This window comes from Penicillium mononematosum (assembly GCF_028829835.1).
Source record: "Penicillium mononematosum strain IBT 11891 chromosome Unknown utg000001l:1.0-4488741.0:1.0-4491989.0, whole genome shotgun sequence".
Lineage (NCBI taxonomy): Eukaryota > Fungi > Ascomycota > Eurotiomycetes > Eurotiales > Aspergillaceae > Penicillium > Penicillium mononematosum.
Window position 1 is genome coordinate 4,337,337 of NW_026643271.1, and position 25,845 is coordinate 4,363,181.

The 25,845-nt window shown below is 48.9% G+C and overlaps 8 protein-coding genes across 8 annotated transcripts; 3 read left to right on the top strand and 5 right to left on the bottom strand.

Annotated features, from left to right (window-relative positions):
• Positions 1-38: 38 nt before the first annotated feature.
• Positions 39-1,571, bottom strand: N7519_001656 (putative proline permease; the record flags this gene model as incomplete). The annotated part of the gene is made up of 1 exon (XM_057288434.1): positions 39-1,571. The coding sequence occupies one exon, from the start codon at positions 1,569-1,571 to the stop codon at positions 39-41; it is 1,533 nt and encodes a 510-aa protein (XP_057154517.1).
• A 360-nt stretch (positions 1,572-1,931) lies between these two features.
• N7519_001657 (putative nuclear pore protein (SEH1)) lies at positions 1,932-3,238 on the bottom strand (the record flags this gene model as incomplete). The annotated part of the gene is made up of 3 exons (XM_057288435.1): positions 1,932-2,038; positions 2,097-2,955; positions 3,029-3,238. 3 exons carry the CDS (start codon positions 3,236-3,238, stop codon positions 1,932-1,934), a joined length of 1,176 nt encoding a protein of 391 aa, XP_057154518.1.
• A 316-nt stretch (positions 3,239-3,554) lies between these two features.
• N7519_001658 (UDP-N-acetylglucosamine--dolichyl-phosphate N-acetylglucosaminephosphotransferase) lies at positions 3,555-5,078 on the top strand (the record flags this gene model as incomplete). The annotated part of the gene is made up of 3 exons (XM_057288436.1): positions 3,555-3,802; positions 3,859-4,039; positions 4,098-5,078. The coding sequence occupies 3 exons, from the start codon at positions 3,555-3,557 to the stop codon at positions 5,076-5,078; spliced, it is 1,410 nt and encodes a 469-aa protein (XP_057154519.1).
• Positions 5,079-5,280: 202 nt separating this feature from the next.
• N7519_001659 (DUF895 domain membrane protein) lies at positions 5,281-6,858 on the bottom strand (the record flags this gene model as incomplete). Its single annotated transcript, XM_057288437.1, has 4 exons — positions 5,281-5,460; positions 5,519-5,615; positions 5,670-6,711; positions 6,771-6,858. The coding sequence occupies 4 exons, from the start codon at positions 6,856-6,858 to the stop codon at positions 5,281-5,283; spliced, it is 1,407 nt and encodes a 468-aa protein (XP_057154520.1).
• Positions 6,859-8,181: 1,323 nt separating this feature from the next.
• Positions 8,182-9,649, top strand: N7519_001660 (zinc-binding alcohol dehydrogenase family protein; the record flags this gene model as incomplete). Its single annotated transcript, XM_057288438.1, has 5 exons — positions 8,182-8,433; positions 8,500-8,540; positions 8,616-9,061; positions 9,118-9,492; positions 9,549-9,649. The coding sequence occupies 5 exons, from the start codon at positions 8,182-8,184 to the stop codon at positions 9,647-9,649; spliced, it is 1,215 nt and encodes a 404-aa protein (XP_057154521.1).
• A 786-nt stretch (positions 9,650-10,435) lies between these two features.
• On the top strand, positions 10,436-12,824 carry luA (3-isopropylmalate dehydratase LEU1; the record flags this gene model as incomplete). The annotated part of the gene is made up of 2 exons (XM_057288439.1): positions 10,436-10,642; positions 10,707-12,824. 2 exons carry the CDS (start codon positions 10,436-10,438, stop codon positions 12,822-12,824), a joined length of 2,325 nt encoding a protein of 774 aa, XP_057154522.1.
• Positions 12,825-13,568: 744 nt separating this feature from the next.
• ags2 (alpha-1,3-glucan synthase Ags2) lies at positions 13,569-21,135 on the bottom strand (the record flags this gene model as incomplete). Its single annotated transcript, XM_057288440.1, has 6 exons — positions 13,569-13,617; positions 13,676-14,186; positions 14,263-14,468; positions 14,530-20,487; positions 20,547-20,722; positions 20,785-21,135. The coding sequence occupies 6 exons, from the start codon at positions 21,133-21,135 to the stop codon at positions 13,569-13,571; spliced, it is 7,251 nt and encodes a 2,416-aa protein (XP_057154523.1).
• A 3,474-nt stretch (positions 21,136-24,609) lies between these two features.
• On the bottom strand, positions 24,610-25,347 carry N7519_001663 (orotate phosphoribosyltransferase; the record flags this gene model as incomplete). The annotated part of the gene is made up of 1 exon (XM_057288441.1): positions 24,610-25,347. One exon carries the CDS (start codon positions 25,345-25,347, stop codon positions 24,610-24,612), a length of 738 nt encoding a protein of 245 aa, XP_057154524.1.
• Positions 25,348-25,845: the final 498 nt, after the last annotated feature.

The window sequence follows — 25,845 nt, forward strand, 5'->3', positions numbered from 1 at the left end:
CTCACTGCTCTCTGAACGTAGCCTGACTGACTCGCAATTCAAACGCCCCAGAAGCCTCCGGGATTACATCGACTTCCCCCCCAATGCGGGTTCGTCTTCTGTGTCCGAGGCTCTCTTGGTCCTGCACGGTCACCATGGCTGAGTCCACCCATATCCATTTGCCTTTCAATTTCGGCAACGGGCACAAACTCTTGGAATCGACGGAATAAGTACAGCAGGCTGAATACACCGATATTGACATATGCGATGATCAATCTGGCGGTCAGGTTTCCCTTGGGAGCTGCCCACAAGCCGCCGCCCAGCAGCAGTAGGGTACTAATGGCCATCCCGAAGTATGTGGCAAATGGCTGTACAGAGAAACTATACCGCTTAGCGACTCCCTTCGCTCTGAGTCGTCGATTGAAGCGAATATAGATGGCGCATGACACAAGCGAGGAGATGAAACAGGCGCTCGTGACCAGACGAAGGAGATAGGTGTGCATGGTCGTACTTGGGATTTTCACTGAAACAAAGGCAAGACAGGAGAACAAGGCGGACGCCACAACGGCCAAATATGGAACATGTCCACGGTTGCGGGTAGAAAATGCCGAGGGCGCATGGCCGAGCTCCGACATTGCACAAAGTGTGCGAGAAGAGAGAAACAAAAAGGATCGTCCAGAAGCCACCGCGGAGAGCAGGATCGCGACCATCGCGATCGTAGGTACAATTTGAATCTTTGCGTCTTTGAGCCCGATCAGGTAAGGAGAAAACCCGGAGCCCGTTCCGTTGTTTGTCAGACGTGTGTCATTGAAAGGAGCCATAACTCCCATGGCCAAGGAGCTCAGGATATACGGAAATGCCGTTTGAGAAACGTCAGCTTTGACTACACCTGGGATGCCAGCGCTTAGAATCGCTGATTCACCAATTGACGGCATAAGTGATGCTGGCATTTCCGCGTGGTGCACAATCAGCTCGGGGGCAAACGCGAAAGCGATGGAGCCGTCGAGAAGACATTGGAAGAAAGCCAGGAATCGTCCCGATACACCTCGAACTAGATACTCGTTCATGGCCCCTGGGTGTTTCCAGTATTTGAATCCCCACGAGGGCTGCGCATCCACACCTCCAAGACCCAGAGCCAGAGAGAGGGCGAAGAGGGTCGCCATTGTGCCGATCTTGATCGCAGTGAACAATCGCTCGGAGCTCTTGAAGATTCTTTCCGGCAGGAAGTTGCATCCAACGACGATGGTCGTGATGATAACCAGTCTGATTGCGATCGTAGAACCCGGCTTCCACAGGCCAAGGTTGACCATCGCCGATGTGATTTCGTATGGGACGAACAAAGCGAGGGTGTACCAGCGAAGGTATGCTGAAGCAAATGCCAGACTTTTTGACATGTACTTGTAGCCATTGGTGACTAGTGTCCCATGTGGCGATGGCAAGTGAGTGGATACTTCAGCCACGCTCGTGGTTATGGCAAAGGTCAGAATGGATAGGATGATATACGACAGGAGTAGCGAGGCGGGTCCACCAACCGCGAGCGCCTGGCCAGCGCCGATGAACAGGCCAGTGCCAATGGTAGGACCGATAGCCATGGTGAATTAACAATGAATATAGATAATGAAGTAATTATAGGTGATGAGGATAGAAGGTTGAGAGTGGTTTCGGCTTGAGAAGAAAATTGTCAGGGTGTCAGGAAACCAACCACAGCATCTCCAAATCGTTCTTTCCTTGTATAATGGGGATAGTTCGAGATTAAAACAGAAATAGCAACCTTGAATTCGACTAATTGGTTCCAGAGATACTACACAGTGAGAACACAGGAGTATGCAGAAATCAAATGTAAAGGGTATCATTGATTGTGAAGGAAAATAAATGGGGTGAGGGTTGGAAGAGACAAGTATTGGGCACTTTGCAAGAATTTTCCATGCCTCGCAGTGCTTGGAAGGACAAGATCACTGACAAGCCATGTCTGTTTCGGCGAACTCGAGCCATTCGCCAGACAAAGACCTTTTCCAGAACCGAACTGCCCCATCGTCCCCGGAGGAAATCAACGAGTCACCTAACAGTGGATTAGCGAAAAAGGCCTAGGGTTGTAGATACAACGATGGAATACTTACCAGAAAAGGAGAATTGAACCTGCCACACATCGAGGTGCTTAGTATCAATGCAAGCCACCTGTTTGAACGAGTGCCGAAATTGGGATTCCCCGGTGGCTTGGCGATCAGTCACCGACGCAGGCACACGGCTTGCGAGAGCAGAACCGATCCCGGACTGTGATGTCGCTCGGAGTGATGGTGACTGTGACTGGGATTGGGACTGTGACTGCATGCGAAGGTCCGCCTTCCGGCCATTAGAGTTCTGTGCTTGGCCAGCTGGCATCGTGTACACTTCAAAGATGCGGACCAGACCATCCTTGCCGCCGCTCGCAATAAGATCGTAACCACGAACAGAACCATTTGCCCAGGAAATGTCTCTCACAAGGCCACTGTGACCATTCAGTTCAATTGCATGGTAGAATCTTCGGTTTGCATCAGTGCGATAGACCTTGACGGTGTCCATGGCAGCCACAACTAGAGACAAGCTCTTCCGATCAGAATCCGGTAAGACAGTGTGAGTGATATCGGTAGGATCATGGTGAAACTGGACTTTGAAACTTGTTTCCTCCCCGCGTTCCGGGGCGGTACACACTCGGAACTGGTCAACAGGCTGCCAATCTGCAAGGCTATCGGGGCTGACGGGTTCCATAACCATGAGATAGCCATCGCGTGTTATCACGGCCAGCCATGACTCCAGGTCAATGTTGCGGAAGTCGAGTGATACAAATGGATGTCTTTGGGGTGCGGTCATGCGAAAGACCGATTTGAAACGCCGTCCTGAGTTTGGTGGTTGGGTTACATCTTCTTGCCAAATTTTCAACTTCATGTCCTCTCCAACACTGCCGATATGTTGGCCCGTGAAAGGACCATTCCATGTGGCCTGATATAGCAGTTTAGTACATGAGCCGCAATGGTAGCCTTAGAATTGTGCCCTGGCTTGTTTGGGGACATACATCGCGTATCTCAGCATCGTGGGCGCGCCAGGTATCTACCAGTTGCCATTGGCCATCCTTGAGATCCCAAACTTTCATGCGGTGATCAGAAGAAGCGGTGACAATACGGTTGCCATAGAAGTTGAATCTGGTGACAGTGACCAGATCCCGATGGCCAGCGTCAAAGTCGGCAAATCCGGCCGATATCTCGGGGCGCTCCACTGCCCCCATCGAAGTAGACTGGGCTGTGAGATTGACGAATTAGACAGCTGGGCCAATGACGATTTAAATTTTATGCACCTGCACGTATGAGGTATGAGACAGGTGGTTGACGTCGCCTTACCTTTATTGGTCGACGGGATATACACTCACCGCCAAATTTAGCGGTCAGATAACTCTGGCAGAACACGATAAGCTTATCGAGTATTTGGAGAATGAAGACAGATTGCGCGTCGCCGACGTGGACTTTTCCTCTTGTTGCATAGGTCAATTCCTTGTGAATTTCTCTTTGCAGCAAAAGGGACATTGTTCCTGCCACTTCAGTCGCATGTCCGCCATGCATACCTCAAACACCCTCTCCCGTAAGGAGACTTGGCGTCTACTGGCCCTCGTGGGGGCCGGTTTAGCGATACTCAACGCCACGTTCCAAGGTGATGGAGCGCCTTTAATGGCTTCAATTGCACTATGTGGCATAGTATTTGCGGTGGCTTTCAGCCTGATTCGGTGGCTGGGGCCTGCATTTATCAAAGCAGGACTTAAGGGAAAAGATATGGCAAAGCCTAGCCGGCCCGAGATGTATGTATACGGCTCTTGAACTTGTGATCATAGCATGTACTAATATTTGGGTCTAGACCTGAAACCATGGGCGCTGTCTGCGCAGTTGTATATCTGATGTCGCTCATTATGTTTATTCCGTTTGCCTTCTACAAGGATATTGTCGCAGCCACATCGGGCGGAGGAAACCGTGACGTCGTGATTGAATCGCAACATATTGAGAACGGCCGATTCCTTCATCGATTTCCGCACGGAAAGGTGGGTTCTGATTTTATATTTGCTGAGGCTGGCCTCAAGCTAACGTACAATTGGATAGCTTGCCTCTTACCTTTCTGGTCTTTTGTCTTTGCAGTCAGTCGTGATTCTCGGGATCGGTGATGACCTATTCGACATTCGCTGGAGGCACAAAGTCCTGATCCCTGCTTTCTCCGCAATTCCGATGCTCATTGTGTACTTTGTTGACTTTGGCGTCACCCAAGTTGTTGTGCCGGTGCCGCTGCAGCCCTACCTAGGTGACATTGTTGATCTTGGATGGCTGTACTACATGTACATGGCAGCGGTGTCAATCTTCTGTCCAAATGCAATCAACATGTTGGCAGGCATTAACGGTATCGAGGTCGCTCAGTCACTGGTGATTGCGATCCAATTGCTATTCAATGATGCGATGTACCTTGCACCTATGACACCATACCCACACCCTGCCACCGACTCGCACTTGTTGTCAATATACTTCCTCCTTCCATTTATTGGTGTATCAGCAGCCCTTCTCTTCCACAACTGGTATCCGTCGAAGGTGTTCGTGGGCGATACGTACTGCTATTTCGCAGGAATGGTGTTTGCCGTGGTTGGTATCCTTGGGCATTTCAGCAAAACGCTGCTGCTACTGTTCATTCCGCAGATTTTCAATTTTCTGTACTCGACCCCGCAGCTCTTCAAGCTCATTCCCTGTCCTCGCCATCGACTGCCAAAGTTCAGTGCTTCCACTGGGTTGCTGGACGCTTCTGTCACAGAGTGGACGAGTCCCCCGTCACCTTTAATTGATACCGCATTGCGCCTATTACACACTTTGAGACTGGTGCGGATCACCCAAGACGAAAATGGTCGAATTACTGAAACAAGTAATCTCACTATCTTGAATCTTTGGCTGGTGTGGATGGGTCCAATGCGAGAAGACCAACTGGCGTGGCACATGGTTGCAGTGCAAACTGTCTGCGGAATGATCGGTTTGTTCGTACGACATCGTCTCGCATTGCTCGTGTTCCACCATGATAACAGGGAATTCGGTTTCATCGCATAGCTTTAGAAGTCTCCTGGGTTGCGAGAGTCCTGGGCACAAGCCAATCATAGAGTCATAACCTTTTCAATGTATATTCTTTTCAACACGGACAAGGGGATTTAGGATTTATCCCAAATTTAAATTAAATCATATCCTTGCACCGGACCAATTCTCTCAGAGATTTGTGCCAACATTTACCTAGGTAGTCGCTTGCTCTAACCATTCACTCATGATCCAAGGTCTCACGCAAACCAGGAGTCTCTCTAGCAATCTTTTTATCCCCAAAGGCTTCTCCGACCTCTTTAACAATGAGCCAGGCAGGGAATATCGCGATAGCCCACAGGCCGAAGTTGAGGTATATACTACCCACCGCGGCCATGATGCTCACGCTACTTAGGCCATACTGGAGATATCCCGTTAGTATTCATGTTATACAGAAGCGAGTCGAGAGGTGTACGTACGCTGACACACTGAGCGGCGGATTCAGTCCCACGCAACAAGCCTGCAATCCGGACGACCTCTTCTTGATCATCCGCAAGGTTGCCCACCAAGAAAAACCTGATCAATCAGCATAATTTCAACCGAACCGTCACCCAGCGAGAATCAACTTACAGATACATATAGTTGAGTTGGAAGCCAGCAACCCAGAACAGGAAGAGGACGAAGGCTCTTCCAAAACCTGGGTCAGTCCAGTCATATATCGGGTCTGTCTTGTTGAACTCCGTTGTCAACACTGAAGCCCAGATCCAGCACATGCCTTGCCAGCCGACGACTAAGAAAAATGCGTATCGGCTTCGCTTTTTCAATGATATCCGCTTGGTGTCAAGGAAGGCTCCTAGAAGGTTGCCGATTATCAAAGCAATCACACCGGAAAGGAATGACCCGAGAGCTCTGGCCCGTACTGAGAACCACAACCCTTCGTACGAAAACATCACCGCCTCTGTATAAACAGCCTGGCAAATAAATGGAATGATGTACAGGAATTTGCGACTGATCCAAAGCTTCGACATACTCTTCAACTCGTATCCGATGCTATTCGCCACCTGAAGTTGAACAGGGATTCCGTCTTTTCGCTGTACCTGAGATGGATTGTTCAAAAGCAGACCAGCAAAAGGGCCAAGTGCTTGTAGCGCAATAAAAATCAGGTACACAGTGTATGAGATAGAGCCTGAAGTCGATCGATGAGCATTGACACCGAGACTGATGACACCACCGAGTATTTGTCCTCCAACTCGGAAGCTGAGCCAGAACCCCAAGAAACGTCCTTGGTTGTATGGCTCGGGATATGAAAGTGCGATTGCTGCCTCTGCCATCCAAAAGATGCCTGCTGACATGCCGCAAAGTGCCGCGCCCAGGATAACCAGCCATTCTTGACCAAATCGGTTGTTTGTATATAGCCCTGCTGCGTAAGGTGCGTATCCCATTGTTCCCACGATAAGTGTCCATTTGATGCCGATAAATCGCACGATAACACTACCAAAGAAGCAAGACACTACCATAAGCCCGAAGGTCAAGGCGTTCGCTGCGTTGACAAGATAGGGTTCCTCTTCGCCTCCTCCACCCAAAGAGTTCATGGCGCCCCAAATTCCGGGGGCAAGAAAGTTGCAAATGCCGAGAATAAAGGCATTGTAAAACGTCGAACGGTACCATTTGACTTTCAGGGTAACATTCAGCTTCATCGACTTTGAACAAGAATAGATATTGCAAGCTCACCTTTATGTGGCCCACCAAGCGGCGAATTGAAGGAATCCGCACTGTTCGACTCGTCACTTGGCGCAACGTCTTTTTCGGAGTTTGTCATAATAAATGGGAGTGGATTATTGGGGAGTCGAATTATTTTTGACCGGCGTTGGGGTGGTTTATAGCCGGAGTGCCCACCCGAGATCTATATACTCCATATCAAAGTTGTCGGCTGTACTGCCTCGAACGATTTGTCCAAAATGGTAATATCAGAAAGTATTGATTTTCTTGTGGTCTTTCAAACTCCCTGCCTAGCCCCCGATGGATCTAGCGTTGAGACTCACTTAATGTTGTCGTTCTGTGGTGGAATTACGTGCTCGCACGGAACTTCCAGGAGGCGGCACAAATCCTACAACCCCGAATTGAAAAACGGTTAAAATGCTCAGATCTACTGAGAAAGAGGCTCGTCAATGAATGTAATACCAAGCGGATTGTTAATTATCAAGGGGGGTTTTGAGGAATCAGATGTATGGGAACATGGAGACACGCTAGGAACCCCAGAATTGTATTCTATACAATATATGTGGAATAGATTCGGAATATTCTCTATGTTCGAATAATATTCGGAGCTCAGGTTGTACTAATCACTATGTTGTATAAAAAGATGTGCTTTGTTTTACAGTCACTATGTTGTATAGCAAATCTGATGACAGATATATATTTCCGGATCTGTAATATTGAACAATTCTAGTTGGTTAATAATTCAAGAAAATCAAATTAATCCATATTTTCGATTATCATCACTTCCAGATATTCGTGATTCAGGCCCAGAGTGTTGAAATCCTGTTTAGGGGAGCAAGTTTCGTCATCCCAACCCGGGATCACATCAATTTGGAGATGAATTTTGAACTTTGGGACTTGGGAGTCAAATTTCCATTTCGTATTTCAAGAGAGCAGAAAATATTCGATTTTCTATTGGAATATTCGGTATATATAGCTAAGCAGATTTATATCACTTCCCTTGGATCATTCTAATCCTCATAGCCCTCTATCTTTCGACAAATATAAGAGCGTTGATCGACCCTCGGTCTTCAGTTTATCACGCCATTCGTGCCCGCGATGAGCAATGGGTAATGACTATGGACAGGCCTCGGAAGTACGGAAACGCTCTTATTGCGTAAATGTGAGACGAAATTATCCCATTGATCTTGGTAGGAAGCCCCAGGGCCAAGCGTTTTGTGGAGGTGCTCCAGCCCTAGGTACGTGCTTATGGGAGGGATTGGTATCACTGCCCCGCGCCCTAAAATGAGGCGTGCTTTGGCTTTATCTTCTCGTCCGAGAGATCGTATAGACTGGTACCAAGGGCAATATAGATAGAGCCTAGTTGAATTGGCGTTTCTCTGTGAGCCTGCTTCAAGTCATGCCATTACTACCTTCAAGCATCATGTCGACTACCTCTACTTGCCTCCAACTCGAAGTGTTGCAGAAGACCCCGACTACCTTCCACCAGAACCTGTTTTCGCAGTCTATCTCAGATTGCTCTAATGAGTCAAGATCTGAGAGTGAACCCCCGTCACCACGGTCTGAGGAGTCAAGGCAAAGAGTCTTGCTTCTCAAGGGGGCCCGGGAACAGTACGCATTAGTAGAAGATCATGCTATTCCTTCTGTTTTGCATGAGGGAGAGATTCTTGTCAAGGTATGTATGACATGCACCCGCCGACTGGATCTTGTATAACACGAGGTGCTAATTCTTGATTTGCAGGTCCTCGCAATCGGCCTCAATCCTATCGACTGGAAGGGACCGTGAGTATTACTATTCTACAGCTGGACATCAGCACTCCCGAATTATACCCAACAGCTAACCGATGAATCGATCAGGGCATTCAACTTTGGTATCCCCAGCCTCCCATGGATCAACGGGCGTGATCTGGCTGGTCTTGTATTACAAGTCCCCAAAGGGCCATCACGTCTTCGTGTAGGCGATGTCGTGCTGGTTCCATCGACAGATTACCGGGATATTAGGAAAGCAGCATTCCAAGAATACGCCATTGCTAATGACTTCAATGCTGCCCGAATTCCTTCTTCAACATCTATCCATGCTTCGGCTTCTGTTGGAGTCGCATTCGTTGCCGCTGTGCTCGCTTTGGGCGTCTCGTTTGGGCTAGACTTCTCCCTCATCTCACAAGCCCCTGGTCCTAATTTGCCCGATATCATCAAAAGACTTGACCGAAATGATATACCCACCGACATCCATGAAGAATGCTTCGCGTCATTATTAGACTCAGAAAAGCCACAACGTGGAGATTGGGTTGCTATCTGGGGAGGTAAGATACCCAATGCCTCCAATACTACGATCCGACCACTGACATCCTTATTACAGCCTCGACGACTACGGGTCTGATAACTCTTCAATTGGCCAAACTCGCCAGGTTACGGGTGATTTGCGTAGCGGATGCAGCACGGCATGGTGCTAAGCTTGTGCAGTCCGGTGCAGATCTGCTAGTCGATCGACATGATCCTGATCGTGCGGTGGAAATTATTCGCGGTGTCACTGGAGGCAAGCTGCGATATGCCATTGATATAGTGGGAAGAGACACAGCAACACAGCTTGAAAAGGCTCTTAATCCCGATGGCCATGCCCATCTCCTTGGATTAACCGGGCTTCCGAAACAGAGGAACCTGGGGTACAATATCACACTGTGCCCATTAAGCTCTTCCATACTGCTCCTGCGGTGGGTGAAGCTATGGTGTGCTGGTTGGAAGATCTTCTGCAATCGACGAATCTTACATTGCCAGAGATTGTCCATGCAGAGGGTGGGTTAGAGGGTATTAATGCGGCGCTCGAGACGTTGCGCAGTGGTTCAGTGTCAGGCAAGAGGATCGTGGTTGATCTGGGCTCTTTGCCTCGGTAGCCGACGAGGTTCCGTGGATTCTTCCGACACTTTATGAAATTTTTGCTTCAGGAGACACGGGCATTGGCGTTTGGTATCTGACTTTCGGTAGATTAAATTAGACCATGAAACAAGTTCAAAATATGGCAGTTCTTTGCGAAGAACATGTGAAAGCGTCTGATACCCCCCGGGGTTGTATTATGGAATGACTTAGCACCGGTGTAAGAGAGCGGATGAATGTCAATGTATACCTCTCCGTTTCCAATATAACATCAGGGGTATACTTGATGTTTCCCCAGATCCCCATATCCACTATGCCATCATGCCGTGTTCGCAGTGCTAATATAAGCGTTGAGTCAAAAAATGGCGGGCCGATCGGAGGCGGAACCTTGGAAGTAACAGCCAATCAGCGCATTTACATTACTTGGTCCGGAGCGGGTCTACGAGTGTCCGCCACCAAGCGAGGTTAGCCGCGTTCCCCTTTTTGGATCATCCAGCGCCGACCGATATCGGTCATCCCTTGTGTTGCCACTTCGGCCAATAAAATTGCTACCATTCGCCGCTGACCGGCCGAAATCGGCATTGCCCCTCGAGAAGCTCTCCAGCGACATCGCGCGGATGCTTCAGAGCAGAAAAATATAACAGTCATTCCAATTCCAGTTCCCCAGGTCTCGGTACTTTACTATATATTATATTGCTCTTCATTGGAGCTCCCGCCTATTATCTCCCCTTTCTCTCATCCTCAAAACATTGTACCTTCATATCCTCTATTCACCGCTGCTTTCAATCCTTTCTATCCCCCCCACCATGCCTTCTGCCGAGTCAGGACCCAAGACCTTGTATGACAAGGTCTTCCAAGACCACATCGTCAATGAGCAAGAAGATGGCACTTGCTTGATCTACATTGACCGACACCTTGTTCACGAGGTTACATCTCCCCAAGCCTTCGAGGGCCTCAAAAATGCCAGCCGCCAGGTCCGCCGGCCGGACTGCACCCTGGCTACAGTTGATCACGTATGTTAAATCCCATGTTTACTGGAAGCTCTGACTAATTATTGAACCTGTTTTCTTCGGATAGAACATTCCCACCTCTTCACGAAAAAACTTCAAAAATGCCGCCGACTTCATCAAGGAGAATGATTCGCGTCTCCAATGCACAACCCTGGAGGAGAACGTGAAGGACTTTGGGCTCACCTACTTCGGTATGGGCGACAAGCGTCAGGGTATTGTCCACATTATCGGCCCGGAGCAGGGTTTCACTCTGCCCGGCACGACTGTCGTCTGCGGTGACAGCCACACTTCCACACACGGTGCTTTCGGTGCCCTCGCGTTCGGTATCGGAACCAGTGAAGTCGAGCACGTCCTCGCAACCCAGACACTCATTACCCGCCGCAGCAAGAACATGCGCATCCAGGTTGATGGCGAGCTCCCTGCTGGCGTCACTAGTAAGGACGTCGTTCTCCACATCATCGGTGTTATCGGTACTGCTGGTGGTAATGGTGCTGTTATTGAGTTCTGCGGATCTGTCATCCGTGGACTGAGCATGGAGGCCCGTATGTCAATGTGCAACATGTCTATTGAGGGCGGTGCGCGTGCCGGTATGATTGCACCCGACGAGATCACCTTCGAATACCTCAAGGGCCGTCCTCTGGCTCCCAAGTACGGCAGCGCAGAGTGGAACAAGGCCACCAGCTACTGGTCCAGCCTGAAGTCTGACGCTGGGGCCAAGTACGATAGCGAGGTCTTCATTGATGGCAAGGATATCATTCCCACCATCTCATGGGGTACCTCTCCCCAGGACGTGGTCCCGATCACTGGCGTTGTCCCCAGCCCCGATGACTTCGAGGATGAGAACCGCAAGGCTTCTTGCAAGCGGGCTCTCGAGTATATGGGTCTTGTGTCTGGTACACCCATGAAGGATGTTGTGGTTGACAAGGTCTTCATTGGATCTTGCACCAACGCCCGTATCGAGGATTTGCGTGCCGCGGCCAAGGTGGTCAACGGCCGCAAGGTTGCCTCCAACATCAAGCGTGCTATGATCGTCCCTGGATCGGGTCTCGTCAAGGAGCAGGCTGAGTCCGAGGGTCTCGACAAGGTCTTCACTGATGCCGGTTTCGAATGGCGTGAGGCTGGCTGCTCCATGTGCCTGGGTATGAACCCGGATATCCTGTCTCCCAAGGAGCGCTGCGCTAGTACCTCCAACCGCAACTTCGAGGGTCGCCAGGGTGCCCAGGGTCGTACACACCTCATGTCACCCGCCATGGCTGCCACTGCTGCCATTGTCGGCAAGCTCGCTGATGTTCGTGAGCACGTCGTCGCCAGCCCCGTCCTCGGCAAAGCCTCGCCTAAGATCGACGTCCAGCCCGTGTTCGAATCCCCCGAGACCGAGGACGAACTCGACCGCGTCCTGGACCACCCTGCCGACAACGAGCCCCACACTAACTCCTCGGCCCTCGCTAGCGGCGGTGGCAAGAGCACCGGTCTTCCCAAGTTCACCACACTGAAGGGTATTGCCGCGCCTTTGGATCGCGCCAACGTCGACACCGATGCTATCATCCCTAAGCAATTCCTTAAGACCATCAAGCGCACCGGTCTTGGTACCGCTCTGTTCTATGAGCTCCGTTACACCGACGACAAGGAGAACCCCGATTTCGTCCTGAACCAGGGCATTTACCGCGACTCTAAGATCCTGGTTGTTACCGGCCCCAACTTCGGATGCGGTAGCTCTCGCGAGCACGCCCCCTGGGCTCTGCTCGACTTCGGCATCAAGTGCATCATCGCCCCCTCCTTCGCCGACATCTTCTTCAACAACACCTTCAAGAACGGCATGCTGCCCGTCGTTGTCTCTGATGAGGTTGCTCTGCAGAAGATTGCCGATGAGGCCCGCGCCGGCCGTGAGGTCGAGGTTGACCTTGTCAACCAGGAGATCAAGGATGCTCAGGGTAACAAGATCACTGGCTTTGAGGTCGAAGCTTTCCGCAAGCACTGCCTTATCAACGGCCTGGATGATATTGGTCTTACTCTCCAGATGGAGTCTAAGATCCGCAGTTTCGAGTCCAAGCGTACCCTTGATACTCCCTGGTTGGATGGCAGTGCCTACCTTCGCCGTGACCGCCGTGGCGCGACTATGGTCGAGGCCGCTCCTGTTCCCAAGACGAACCGTGGTGATGTGAAGAACGAGCCTCTCGAGTGGTAAAAGTTGTTTGTGTTTGTCAAGAGGCTGGGTTTGGTCACTGCCGCAGTTTATTTTTTGAGTCACATTTGGATTTCCGAATCATATTCCCCTACTTGTTGCGGCTACTATTTGTCTTTTGTTTTGCCCAGTGTTAATCATGGGCTATTTTATAATTTAGGTAGCCTACGAATTTCAACGAGAATGAATTATGATCATGGATCTGTAGTTCTATATAATAAATTTTCGTATTCCTCCACATTCTATTTTATTCCGTTCGTCACGTACGCGTATAAGGGGAATATCTTAACCATTACTCTCCCCTTTCCTGGGACGAACATCATCAGCAGGCTGCAATGTCGGTGAACTTGTACTCACGGCTAAATCAATTGATACTATAGGCACAATTATGCTTCGGGTCTTCCAACGAACTAGTTCCGTGTCCTCTTCCCTAAGCCTACGTGTACTAAGGACCTATTGACTCCTATAACACAAATAAGATCTACTATTAAGGTGTTCAGAGTGAAGTGTAGGCCAACTAAGTGGGTCTCGACGTCTATGCGTGGTCATAACCTGGCGGGTTGCTTGTCAACTTCCAAGCCAACTCACATTATATCATTATATTAGACACTAAATACTTTGGGCTGGTTCTGTTTGAGCCACCACAACGAACAGGCAGTTATATCATCAATGTAAGGAAAAATTGAAAAGACACTGCATAACTTGAATCCATTCCACCCACTTCCAACAAAACGTACCCGCATTTGTTCAGGGCTTCGATAATTGCTCCCTTCTGAAGAAAAGAAGAAATCCACCGCTGAAGTTTACACGTCAGACGATGCTCACAATAGCTTTCTTATGGGGGGAGAACATACCAGATCGAGAGCTGCAATAAAAGAGCAACCCAAAACCAAGCGTTACCTAACGCACCCGCACCAGCCGTGATATCTGGCGAGATAGGCCCTGGTCCAATGTTGTTTGGTGCAAAGGCTCTTGCACAGATAGTCGCGATGGAGCCCAGGACCTGGGACACCAGAAGGGTGAAGCAGATATGCATACGTGTCAGTGTTTGCAGCAGAATCATACCAAACCCGAGACCTTGTAATGCATCCAAGATCCCGAGCCAGAGCCAAAGGCTGCGGGATACAAGAGCCCCCGAGGTATAACTTCCAGCCCAGGGGAGGAACAGTCCGGATCCAGATGTGCCCCACCAGATTTGGGCCCAACGTGGAGCACCCAGACCACATGCGAGAACTGGGAGGATCCAACTATGGGACTTGGATAGTCTAGCTAGCAGGAAGAGAACCGCTATCCAAGCAAAGCCAAAGAATGCAACGCAGAGAAGTAGGATTTGCCACGAGCTGGCGTGCTGGGAAATCCACAGGACTGTGGTGACCATTAGTGCAACCCAAGGCATAGGAAGGGAGAGATGGTGGGGGGTCTGTATAAACTAGAGACTCACAATTCCAATTTCGACCATATGGGGCACTCAAAAAGAAGTTCTGGAGAATGACAACCACCCAGTTCCAAAGTACAATCTTGCGTCGAAAGACGGATTTATAAAACGATGGCATTTTGCCGGGAGTTTGGCGATAGTAGTTTGGCAAGCCGAAATAGACGATGAGACCAATTGCCCACAAAAAGAGCGTAATTGGGGTACATATTGCTCTATAGCAATGGTTAGCAAGACTTCGATCATTTGAGATGAAGATTTCAATGTTATACGCACGTCATCCTCCAGGTGTTGGTGATGCTGCCCTGCACATCCATAATCCCCGCGTTGGTAGCTTTAGTCAAAGTTGAACCCCAATACCAAAGAGCGATGACATAGGCTTGCTGTGTGCCTTGAATTAGACAAGCACGGAACACCCACTGCTTGACCGGTGCACCGCTTTCGTCGCCGAAATTGAGGGCAAAGAAGATAGAACCGCTGGATGATGCAGCAGCGTAGAGACTACTGCCAACATTTTGGATCCATCCGCGACTGTGAGAGTTGGGCTCAAAGTGTGCCATTCCAATGATCAAAAAGGCCGTTCCGTATAGGAACCATGGCACACTCAGAACAAGCACGGATTTGCAGTATCGGAAGAAAAACCACCATAGAATAGAAGTAATAAGGTAAACAGTCGCGATTCCGTACAACTTCGTGGCGGTCTGGCCGACCTCTCCGGTGAGAAGGGTAACCTGGTAGGAATTGGCCGCAATGATTTGGCCCAGTCCGAGGAAGAGAGAATACACTGGCCATTCTCCAATACGCATTTGCATCCATTTCTTCAGTCCTGTTGGTGGCACGTAGTCATTGCCTAGAAGGAATTCATCCGGCTGAGCATCCTTCCTCTCGCGCTCACCACTTTCGTGAGATGTCGCATCGTCGTTGGTAACTGACCCATTCGGGGATGTTCCTGCTTTGCCCCGATGTACTGAGCCTGCTGGAGATCCTTGATTGAGGCCAAGGCGTGCATCACGGAATTTGTTGAACCATTTCTTCTCGCTCTTCTCAAGGTATTGCTCAATGCAGAGTTGGTTGTCTGAGTTCGCTCCATTAAGTTCCTCGAGTCTCTTTTCAAACACTCTGTAGTACTCGCCATTGCTGTCGGTGAAGAACGGATCAACTTTTTGAAGTTTAAAGTCTTTCTTCTCTCCAACAACCGAATCGACAGATAGGGCTGAGGCGTTACCGAGACGGTTGCCTGGCTCTGCCCATGGGCGAGAAGGAGGAATAAGGGTGTCATCCGTCCCAACAGTGCTCGGCGCCGATGAACTAGAAGGCGTGTTGCTGCATCGAGCCAACAAGGAGCCTTGACTAGCACGTTGCGCCGAGAGAGCCTCTTTGGTGAGAGCCACACCCGGAGGCTGGGGAGTTTGTGCACGTCCTGGGTCTGTTCCTTCAGGTGATATGGAATAATCATCATCGCCGTAGCAAGTGGCCATCATTTCGTCATCGCTGTTGTCTTCGGCTTCTGGAGAGGCTCTGCCAGCACTGTCATCACCCTCGATAACACTGCCTTTCCCGAGGTCGGATCGACCGCGAGGCTCCATAGTGCCAGATACCGGCCGAACGCCATGAGACATCTGACGACTGAGTCCCGACCTAGGTCGCCCATCGTATCCAGGGCTTGCGTCACGACTGTAGATCATAGAACTTCGCTGTAGTGATCCTATAATACCCGGGCGACCTGAGGGTTGTAATGGAGGTGTTGATGCGCCCGACCTTGTCGGCGCAGCCTGCGGGGTCATCATCCCATAGATGGCGTTATATGCACCAGCAGCGGTAGACTGGGACTGGGCTTTGGCTCGTTCCTTTTGATGAACTCGAATCGATGTGGACTGTAAGATCTCAAGATCTTCAATCCACTGGGCAACTGGGAATCGTTGCTTGGCAGACCTTGCACGCATCATTGCACGTACCTCGGGCTTGGAGTTTAACGCACTATCGATGGCCAATTTGAACTGTTTCAACAGGTGGGAGGTAGTAGTGGACTCGACTGTATACCACCAGCCAGGCATCTGCCCGAGTCCGCCTACTCTGGCCCCTATACCAAGGGCACCCTTCCGACCGAATTCGACCGCGACAAGACCAAATGGTTCATCGCGTGAAGGAATCAGTGCAAAATCTGCGCCGGAGAAGATGAACTGTGGCAGCACCGTGAACTGAGGTTTGGAGCACACCCGACCAGGGTAAAGCTTCATCATTCTGTCTAGTTTCAACGCGGCGAATTTGCCATATAAATCAATCAGAGGCCCGATGCAAATGAGCTGAACATGCTCTCGACTCTCTAATACACTAGGTAAGACATCGGCGATTAGGTCGATGCCTTTTTGCATAGACCATCTTCCCACAAAGACTAACAGATCAGCGTCAGGTCTTTGCTCGAGACCAGCCCATTCTTGAGCTTGGCGCTTTAGCTCTGCTCTGCGGTTCTCGAAGTCATTGTCGACGTTAATTTCGTCCTCCTTATGCAAGGCTTTATCCCACTCGCCTGTGTCAGAGGGGTCGGGATTCGGTAGATTTCCAACTTTTCTTAAGCCCCAAAAGATAGGATATCGAGCATATGACCGCTTTCCATACTTCTTCGACACAGCAACAGCACCGAAGCCTTGTTGGTGAAGGCGAAGATAGCTTGCACCGGCATGAAGAATGTTAAAGATCTCGCCGAACTGAACATAGCGTGTTACAACATCCAGATCAAGGTTGAAAACAGAACAGACTTCGGTTTTTTCCTTCTGTGTCCGCATAGGCCATAGACCTTGAAATTCGGCGTTGTGAAGCGACAAGCAAATAGGAATAGTCTCGGGCAAAAGATATAACGGAGCCACTGAGCCATGATAGTCATTGATGTGGTACATATCAACGGGGAACCGCTTCATCGCCTGGGCAATACATTGATTCCAGGCAGAGTAGTAGATAGCGCTGTCGAGGTCATCCATACGGGCTGGATAGGGCTCTGTGACGGATTGCTGGCGGAAAACGGGCGCATCCAGTAAAACATATGTGATGTTCCTTAGTTGGTGGTACTGGATCTTGATTTCGTATGAATTCCCTAAGATCATGACAAACATCGAATCTGCTTGTTTATCGATGGGATATTTCACTCCACCGACACAGGGAATCACCCAGACAAGATCCTGATGCCCGAGCTGTTTGCCCATCAACTGTGCCATAACACCTAAGCCACCAATTTTGATCTTGATGGCCCAGTCGTCGATCTCATATTCCATAGTTGCAACGAGGACCTTTCGTCGGTGGCCAGTGCGATTCCCAAAAGCAGAAGTGCTTTGAAGGAAGTTTGACCTGCTTGCAAGGCGCTTGAAGGGGTTTCTGGACTGTCCATCTTCCATGTGGCCGACCTTGAATTTGTTGACGAAGTCCATTGAAATGAGCGTCTTCTTTTCACTCACACCGACTTGGTTGAACTTGATCCGGTAGAATGTCTTTTTGAACATATAAGCGCAGGTTGATGCCGTAATAACGGGAACAATGCAAAGAAGGAAAAAGAGGGCCATTTGAACATATTTGGAGCCTGCAGGAACAAGCTTAAACTGCAAATTCGAGTCATCTAGTTGAATCTTCCAAGCGAGGTGCGGGTTGGGTGGATGATGAGTGATGTTTATAGTCGTCACACTGAGCGAAGAAGGTGGTAGACGGTCGAGGATTGAATCTCCATCGGAATCTCCGTAGATGTAGCTTTGGTCCGGTTGATTATCGGGGTTAATACCCCAGACATTCAGCTGACCCTGGGCAGGCCATTCAGCCATAAAGCGGAATTTCCAGAGACCATCGGTATCTTGTCTCACGATGTTATCCAAACCAGCATCATATCCGTACCTGTTGAAAGGCCCATTGAAAAAGAGATGAGGGAAGCGACGTCGGATAGCAGGAGTCCAGTCGGGTCCATCACCCTCTTGGACGTAGTCGCTACTGCCTGTGAGGCGACTCCAGTACTCAACCCGAACGTGTTTCCCCTCCCATCTCTGTTTCTTTGTTCCAGACCAAGGCAGTTCTTTAATACTGTGGTTCCCTCCCTCGTATGGGAGCCATTGAGTGAAAGTACTACCCCAATTGGTAGAGTACCGATATTTGTCTGCTCCTGCTGCGTGTTGTGCAATGAAGAGTGTACCATCTTCGCGCTCGTGAAGCAAGCTGCTGGAGTAGTTTGCCCTAGTAAAGATCATGGGATTATCAGACTGCCCGACTCGGATCAAGAAATGGTCGATGGCGTTGGTTACTCTCCCATCGATACTTGTCGCATTGTTCACCGTCAATCTATGCACGCCATTGTAGACGCCGGTCAGGGTAGCTCTCCAAGACCAGGTGGATGGGATTTGGCCGGTCCAAGATGTAGTCTCCGGTTCAACACTCTCACAACTGACACTGTCAAGGTCCAAATAAGGCCATTCTCCAGTTTCAGTAGACGACTCAACCGATATTGACTCGGTCACCATAGAGCAGTTCATCTCTGTGGAGAAGAACAAGCTGATATCCACTGATTCACTTTCATCCGGCGCGACAGCAGATAGCAACGGAGCATCGTGCCCAGGTAAGAACTTGGTTATCATAGGGCGAGGAGAGACGAATTTCTCTTTTCTGATGTAGGCTCTAAATTCGTACGGTCGAAGCGTCATCCCGTCAAGGCAACCGTTGTAGTTATCGGAGCCGTTCAAAGCAAGTTTGACCGGACCCTCTTGCAGGGTCAACTCATCGTGGGGATAGAACAGATTCTTCACTGTGGTGTTGGTATCGAACGGAGCAATCAATGCCGCAGTTGGGTCAGAACAGTCGAACTCATAGTTCACCATTCGGTTTTCATTTTGGTATACAAACCAGACCGTTTGGTTGCCCATTTCTCCCAGATCCTGCAGCTGGTAATATGGACTGCGCAAGACAGACCACATGCCAGTTTCTGTAGGGACTCCGTTAGAACCCGGGAGATATATGTTGTGCGTCTGATTCGAGAGTAGCTGAATCCACCATCCGTCATTCAGAGCACCAAAGTCCTGTCGCATTTGATACATGTGTTTGATAATGTTCCTCACCGGGTGAGCGGGATCCCGGTGGTCGTATGTGACTGTCTCATCGTGGCATCCTAAACGTCCTGACTGGATAGGCCATTGGAAATATTGCGTGGAATTCAACTGGAAACATCCGTGATTTTTCCAAGCTGTGGCAGGAGACATTGCTTGACGGCCATAGATATAGTTAGCAGCTGAAGCATCTAAAATATAGAATGCTTGTTCCTCGCCCCATAGAAGCATGGGGATGCCCGGCATATGCAATGTCGTGATAAAAAGAGCCAGCAGTTGCCTTTCAATGCCATATTCGACGGTCGGCCATCGGAACACATCCTGGTTTGTGGCTCCATACATATGGCGTGGATCAAATTTGCCCGTGTTAGCATTGACCATATCATTGGTGAGCACCATTTGATACCAGGCCTCGGTCCAATTGACTGGAACGTCGTAGCCAGCAGCCAAATTACCATCCATACCCAAGAACCGGGTGAGGGAGCGATAGACGGAGTAATGAAATGCGGCAGCGTCGGTGGCCTGCTTGTTTTGATCACGAATAAAGTAATCTGGATCAGAGGCATTCGTCATCATAAAGGCCTCCTCGAGGGTTTGGGACTGCATATCAGGCTGACGTCCTCGTCCGTGAAAGATAGAGCCAAGTGTGTTCCCACTTGTAATCTCACCCGGAAGGAAGAAATTATTTTTGCCCACACGGCGAGCACAGTCTCGGTACGCCCCAGAGATATCCCCAAGAGCGTCGACGGTGGCTTGTGTAGCCTTGTCGTAACGAAAGCCGTCGATGTCGAAAGATGCGATGATCATACACGAATGGCGTATAAGTCTCTCCCTGACACTAGGCACCCATTCACGCAGCCGATCTTGCACGGACGCAAATTTAGCGAGCTCTCGTTTCCAGTCAGGATAGACACCAAAGGCTTCGATGTCACCGTATTGATCAAAATCACTATCGTAGCATCCGCGCAGTTGATAATCGACATACTCATCCACGGGGTATCCGGTCTCATTCCAGAAGCGAGGATAATCGCATGTCTCATTGTAGGTGTTGCCATATCGGAAGTCGACATATTGACGATCCGATTTCCAGGAAGCCTTGTGTTCTTTGACTGAAAATGGAGTGGTTGTATTCATGTACCCTTCAAACCCAATGAGATCTCCCATGCTAATGCTGTTAGATCCTTGTGACACCATAAGGGAAGATGATTAGACTGGAATGCTTACGTCGCAACGGTATTGTCAAAAATCACGTACATGCCGCGGTTGTGAATCTCCGTGATAGCTGCTCTCCATGTTTGAATTGTCCCAAAATGCTGGTCGAGTAGAGTAGTGTCAAGCGCCGAGTAGCCATCAGATCCCCACGGCTGGTTCATTAACACCAAACCTGCGAGATAGAGCCCCTAAAAAGTTCAGTTGTTAGTCAATATTGGATGTCCACACGAGATCCATTCATCGAGCTAACCTTGATGCCCATTCCTTGTAAATAGTCCAAGGTGTCCAGCAGACCAACCACATCACCTCCATGTCGCATTTGGTTCGAGTTGATGTCATGTTCAAAGAGTGTCCCATTTACATTGTCGTTTGTTGGGTCGCCATTAACAAATCGGTCAAGAAAAAGCGTATATACAGGAAAACGCCAATTTTCTGGAGAAGGGAAATAGGTGTGGTCGGGCCATTCTCCCCAGTAGTCCAAAGGGTTGGTCGCTGTTTGATTCTCATTGATGTTATAAGCAACAAGAGTCTCGTCATAAGGCCAACTGATTCCTGGAGCTGCGAGAAAGGCAAGCACTGGGATTGTATATCTCCAATTCATGGTCGACAAACAATGTAGTAAACCGCTTCGGAGAAACTTAGGATAGTAGCATGTGTCGATTATGGCGAAGAGCAAGGGGAAACTGATCCCACTAGAACTTCCGAGAAACAGCTACTATGTTTCACCATTCCCTGTTAGCAGGTTGGTTAATTTCTCTAGAAGGATATGGGAAAGACGCTCGTGTACCCGACTGGTACCAATGGCAAGATATTCTCGGTCAGGTATTCTGAAAGGAGAAGATACCAACAGGGCAGAGATAACTAACAGTTTGCGTTTCCGGAAAGTCGCAGTTGTGAAAGGGTGTTGACGAGGAAAAAGGACTGTTATCAACGAGAGACTTCAATCATTTTCCTCCGAGTAGAATATGACCAATAGACCTCCAATCTATAGGAGCTCTCCTAAGTAGGAAAGAGGGAAAGAAAGGAAATCGAGAGCTGCGGAATGGTTAATAGAAATAAGAGAAACCTGAAAATGTTCGAGAGATAGTAGAGCACTACCAGCTGTGGTAAGATCATTCGATGTGGTTCAAAGGGAGCATGATACTTTACTCTCTACTTCTTCCAACCAAGTCTCCTGATGTTCTTTTTGGTTCCTAAGACTAGGCATAAGCTACTTCGACAATTCTCGTTGAATCCCGGAATGAACGGTTAGAGTCGAAGACGCACCTGATAGGAGGCAAAAAGGATGCAAGTACACGGAGCTCTGTTCGCGCGTTGATTGACGTCCTAATTACCGTGGGCTATTTACAGAGACCATGGGACTCAGGCGGCGAAGATCTATGTCTTACGAGGCGTCACCATCGCTCGGGGTTCAAGCAATAACCATAGTTCTCTGCATGGGACGGCCGCCATGGAATGGCCGTGGCTCGACGAGGCTAATCGAGCAATCCATGCATTGCAGGTATCACAAACAACTCGGTGAGACTGCCTTATGGATGGTGTCTAGAGCAGTGGGGAGCCTGAGCAGCGCCGAATATACATCCAGTCTTATATTGGTCCAATTGAAACTTCGACGGTAGACAAACTAGACTAATTTTGCTACCAAAGTACTTTGGTCGGAGTACGTGCCCAAACCATATATCATTGATATTGAACCATCGACGCGGTCTCGAACATTTCCTCCAGGGTCCTGGATGTGTGGTAGAGGCAACAGTTGCAGCAGAAATGCCGTCTAACGCGCACCAACTCTAAAATGGTGTCCGTCAGAGAAATAACAGGTTAGCTCGGTGTTTGAATGCATACAAAAACAAGATATCTTTATTTCCTATTAGGGCGGGTGCTTAGGTCCAAAGTTGTTATTCAGCCTGCATAAGGGTATGGAGTACATAGGTATACAGGATCCGAGCCTCCCTGTACGCTGCGTTTTGTACTATAGCTGACTCACTTTAACGGGTGTTCAAGTCACTGCTCGTAGATCTTGACCGTTCAAACTCCCGAAACACTGCTTGCCCATGTAGTGAGCCTTCTGAATATGGAAATATGGCTACATATTCTGCATTAGCCAAATGTAACCTGACGTTCATCGTGGACACCGGGATTATTGGTTCGAGAATTAGGTGGCCATCTATGAGTAATCCTAGCTTTCCGTGAGAGGGCAGTTGAATAAACATATATGGTTGACGGAGATATTAATAGTACTTATTGATATATCTACTAATCTGCCAAAATTCCAAGTAGTAAGCCAGGCCCCTAAGGTTTGATAATAGAATTTTGAGACGATTCAGTGGTCTATTGGGATCTGGTTAATTGGAAGACGACATGTGACACTAGATCAGAGACACTTAATGTTCCTATGTGTAGTAGAGTCAAGAACACAGAGGTAACACCATGTCACCTGCAATTCACTGTCCCGAAAAGCGTCATGGGTTTATGTGTATTCACTGACCGCGTCAACGAATCTCACGGCGTACTATTCTCTGGGGTACAGAATGGAACATAAGGAGATATTATTAAATAAGATTGTTTCACTTATACTCAACGTACCTTTCTATAGACATTAAGCAGAATATAATATAAAAATACCCGAAGACCTAACCACTAAGACACGGCATGTAATAGCCCTAAACCTTCGAGTCAGAGACCGAACAGTTAGAACCTAATAACGTTCTGATTAGTCTCTTGGGTTCTTAAATCCATTAAACTTATGAGTTTGTTTCAGAGGCAAGTTGATTGCCGAACAATCAGGCTCTTTACCATTTACTTGCTGGTTAGTTGAGGTATTGGTGTTGCTAGATTTTGGAGGCCTTCTGCCACTCGAATAGAAACTGAGTCATGCTAGTTGGAAATACCTACGGATTTGGAGATAGTCGAGCAATTATGTTTTTAGATCTCTACTGAGTTGAAAATACCTGAATAGTCTCGGTTCTTCCCCCGGTCCCGCGCTGTTACTCCTTGTGAAACGCAGGCAACCATTGGGATATCGCCGGAAGTGGCCATATGTTAGATGCATACACAGCACCGATTAGATGTCTCATTTAGAATCTGGGGGCAACCCTGGAAGGTTGCATAGATAATGACTAGTGCGAGAGGATTCAAATTCAATCTAGTCTACTGTTCTCATTGGAAAAGCCAAAGTGCAAGCCCAAATTGCATACATATATATATGTATTCAGTGGTTCATCTCCATACCCTCTTAGGCTGTAGCCGCATAAAACCAACGTCTTATCCACTGCAGTTACTTCTTTTTGGAATCAGTGTGTACGGTGTCAAAGTATGTCCCACCATGTAACTGATCAAGTGATGAACTCGGTAGATACATATTGCCCGAGCGCTGTATCTGGTATATACATCTATCTACATCAATACACTGCCCAGTAGCATCTGCCGTGCTGTGTGTCGCTTGCCGCGTAATATTAATTACCATTATTGGCTTGCCGAGATACTTCAATTCAGACTATCTATTTCTTTAAGCTTATGTGGAACATTGTATTGTCTTGCTCTCAGGGGTTCCGACGTCCGAGGGGAACTAGTCAGTTCAGGGGTGTGCTGGAATACAACATAGGTAGAAATATTCAGATAGTAAAAACATTTGCACCAACACACCAGATTATCAATATGCTCTACATAATTAGCAAAGCAGAGACCGCAGAGCTGGCATTCACAGCTCCATGTTTCCCGATTGGAGTATATTGCTAAGTTCCTCTTCAACATCCCTGATTCCTGAGTTGAGCACCGGTATGGCCCGTCTGCCAGGAACCTTCCCGGGCGATTCCAAATCAAAAGTGCGAGCTTTGCTTGCCCGCTATATCATGTGGTTCCAAGATGGGCAAATGGGAAAGCCATTTGCTAGCTAGTCTATAGTATATGGTTGTGTATCGACATGTTAAATAGTCCATATAGAAATGTGCCCGTCTCCTTATTTGGATGTGGGTAATATTTAAGTAATAATATTTTCAGACTCCAAAATATCCTGGTATCCATCCTGTTGTCCTTGCTCATACATCATGCCTTTGATTTGGCGGATTCCAGCCGATGTCTATTGGGCACCGTAGCGCTCACGGTAATCCTTCAGCCGCTGGATCTCGCCGGCGCCAATGCTATCACCCAGCTTCTCAATCAGGTCGTGGAGACCGATAACTGACCGGATGGGGATCTTGCCACCAAGATCGCGCTGGGCAACGCCAATGGCGCTCTTGGGCTCGGTATCGCTGACACGTTCCTCCCGATCCAGCAGGACAACGACACCGGCGACGATACCGCCTTCCTTCTCGATGATACCAACAGCCTCACGGAGTGCAGTGCCAGCAGTGATGACATCGTCCACAATGATGACCCGCTTGCCCTTCAGCGGGGCACCGACAATGTTTCCACCCTCGCCATGTGCCTTGGCCTCCTTACGGTTGAAGGAATAGCTCACATTGTCCCATGTAGTCTTGCCAGATAGGGAATCCCGCACAGCGAGCTCGTTGGTGACAGATGCACAAATGGGGATACCCTTGTATGCGGGTCCGAAGATAATGTCGAAGTTGGGCTGAGCGGTGCCGTCGGCGTTGGTAGTGACGAAAGGCTCGGCGGAGAGGACACTGGCGTATGCAGCAGAGGAGGCGCGCAGCAAAGGTGCAGTGTGCAGGAGGGAAGAGGTGAAGAAGTAGGGCGATTCGCGGCCGGACTTCAGGACATAAGTGCCGAACGAGAGGACATTGTTGGAGATGAGGAGAGGTAGGAGGGTGGACTTGTAGTCCTGATCGGCAGATGGGGGAGGAACAGCCGACATTTTAGAGTTGTGATGGACGCTAAGTAATTCCTGGGAGAATTGAAGCAATTGTCAAAGAGTCAAATAGTCAAAGAGTCAAGGTCAACGAAATTCGAGTCGGGAAAATTTTGCCGGAACTTCTTTTTCTATGGCGGGGCAGGCGGTATGGGCTTCATATTGCGCCTTATCAGGTCTGAAAAACTGGTTTCTGCTATAAAAGTCCCATTGCCAGTTATTTTCTAATCGAGAAAGAGCAGGAAATGAAAGAAACATATATTATTTCCTATACTATGCACTTTCTTTTCTTAATTTCCCCCTAACTCCCCCCTTAATTCCCCTTTAAAGAAACAAAACACGTGCTCCGATGGCCGGCCTTCCCCGCCAAATGTTGTCCCCCAAAATGTTCCGCTCACCGGATCCCTCAATTCCTCTCCTTCACTCTCCTTTGGAGCCTCGCAATTCCTTCTTTTATTCAATTTTTTCCTTTTTCGAATTTTTTGTTTTATCCATTCCCCTTCA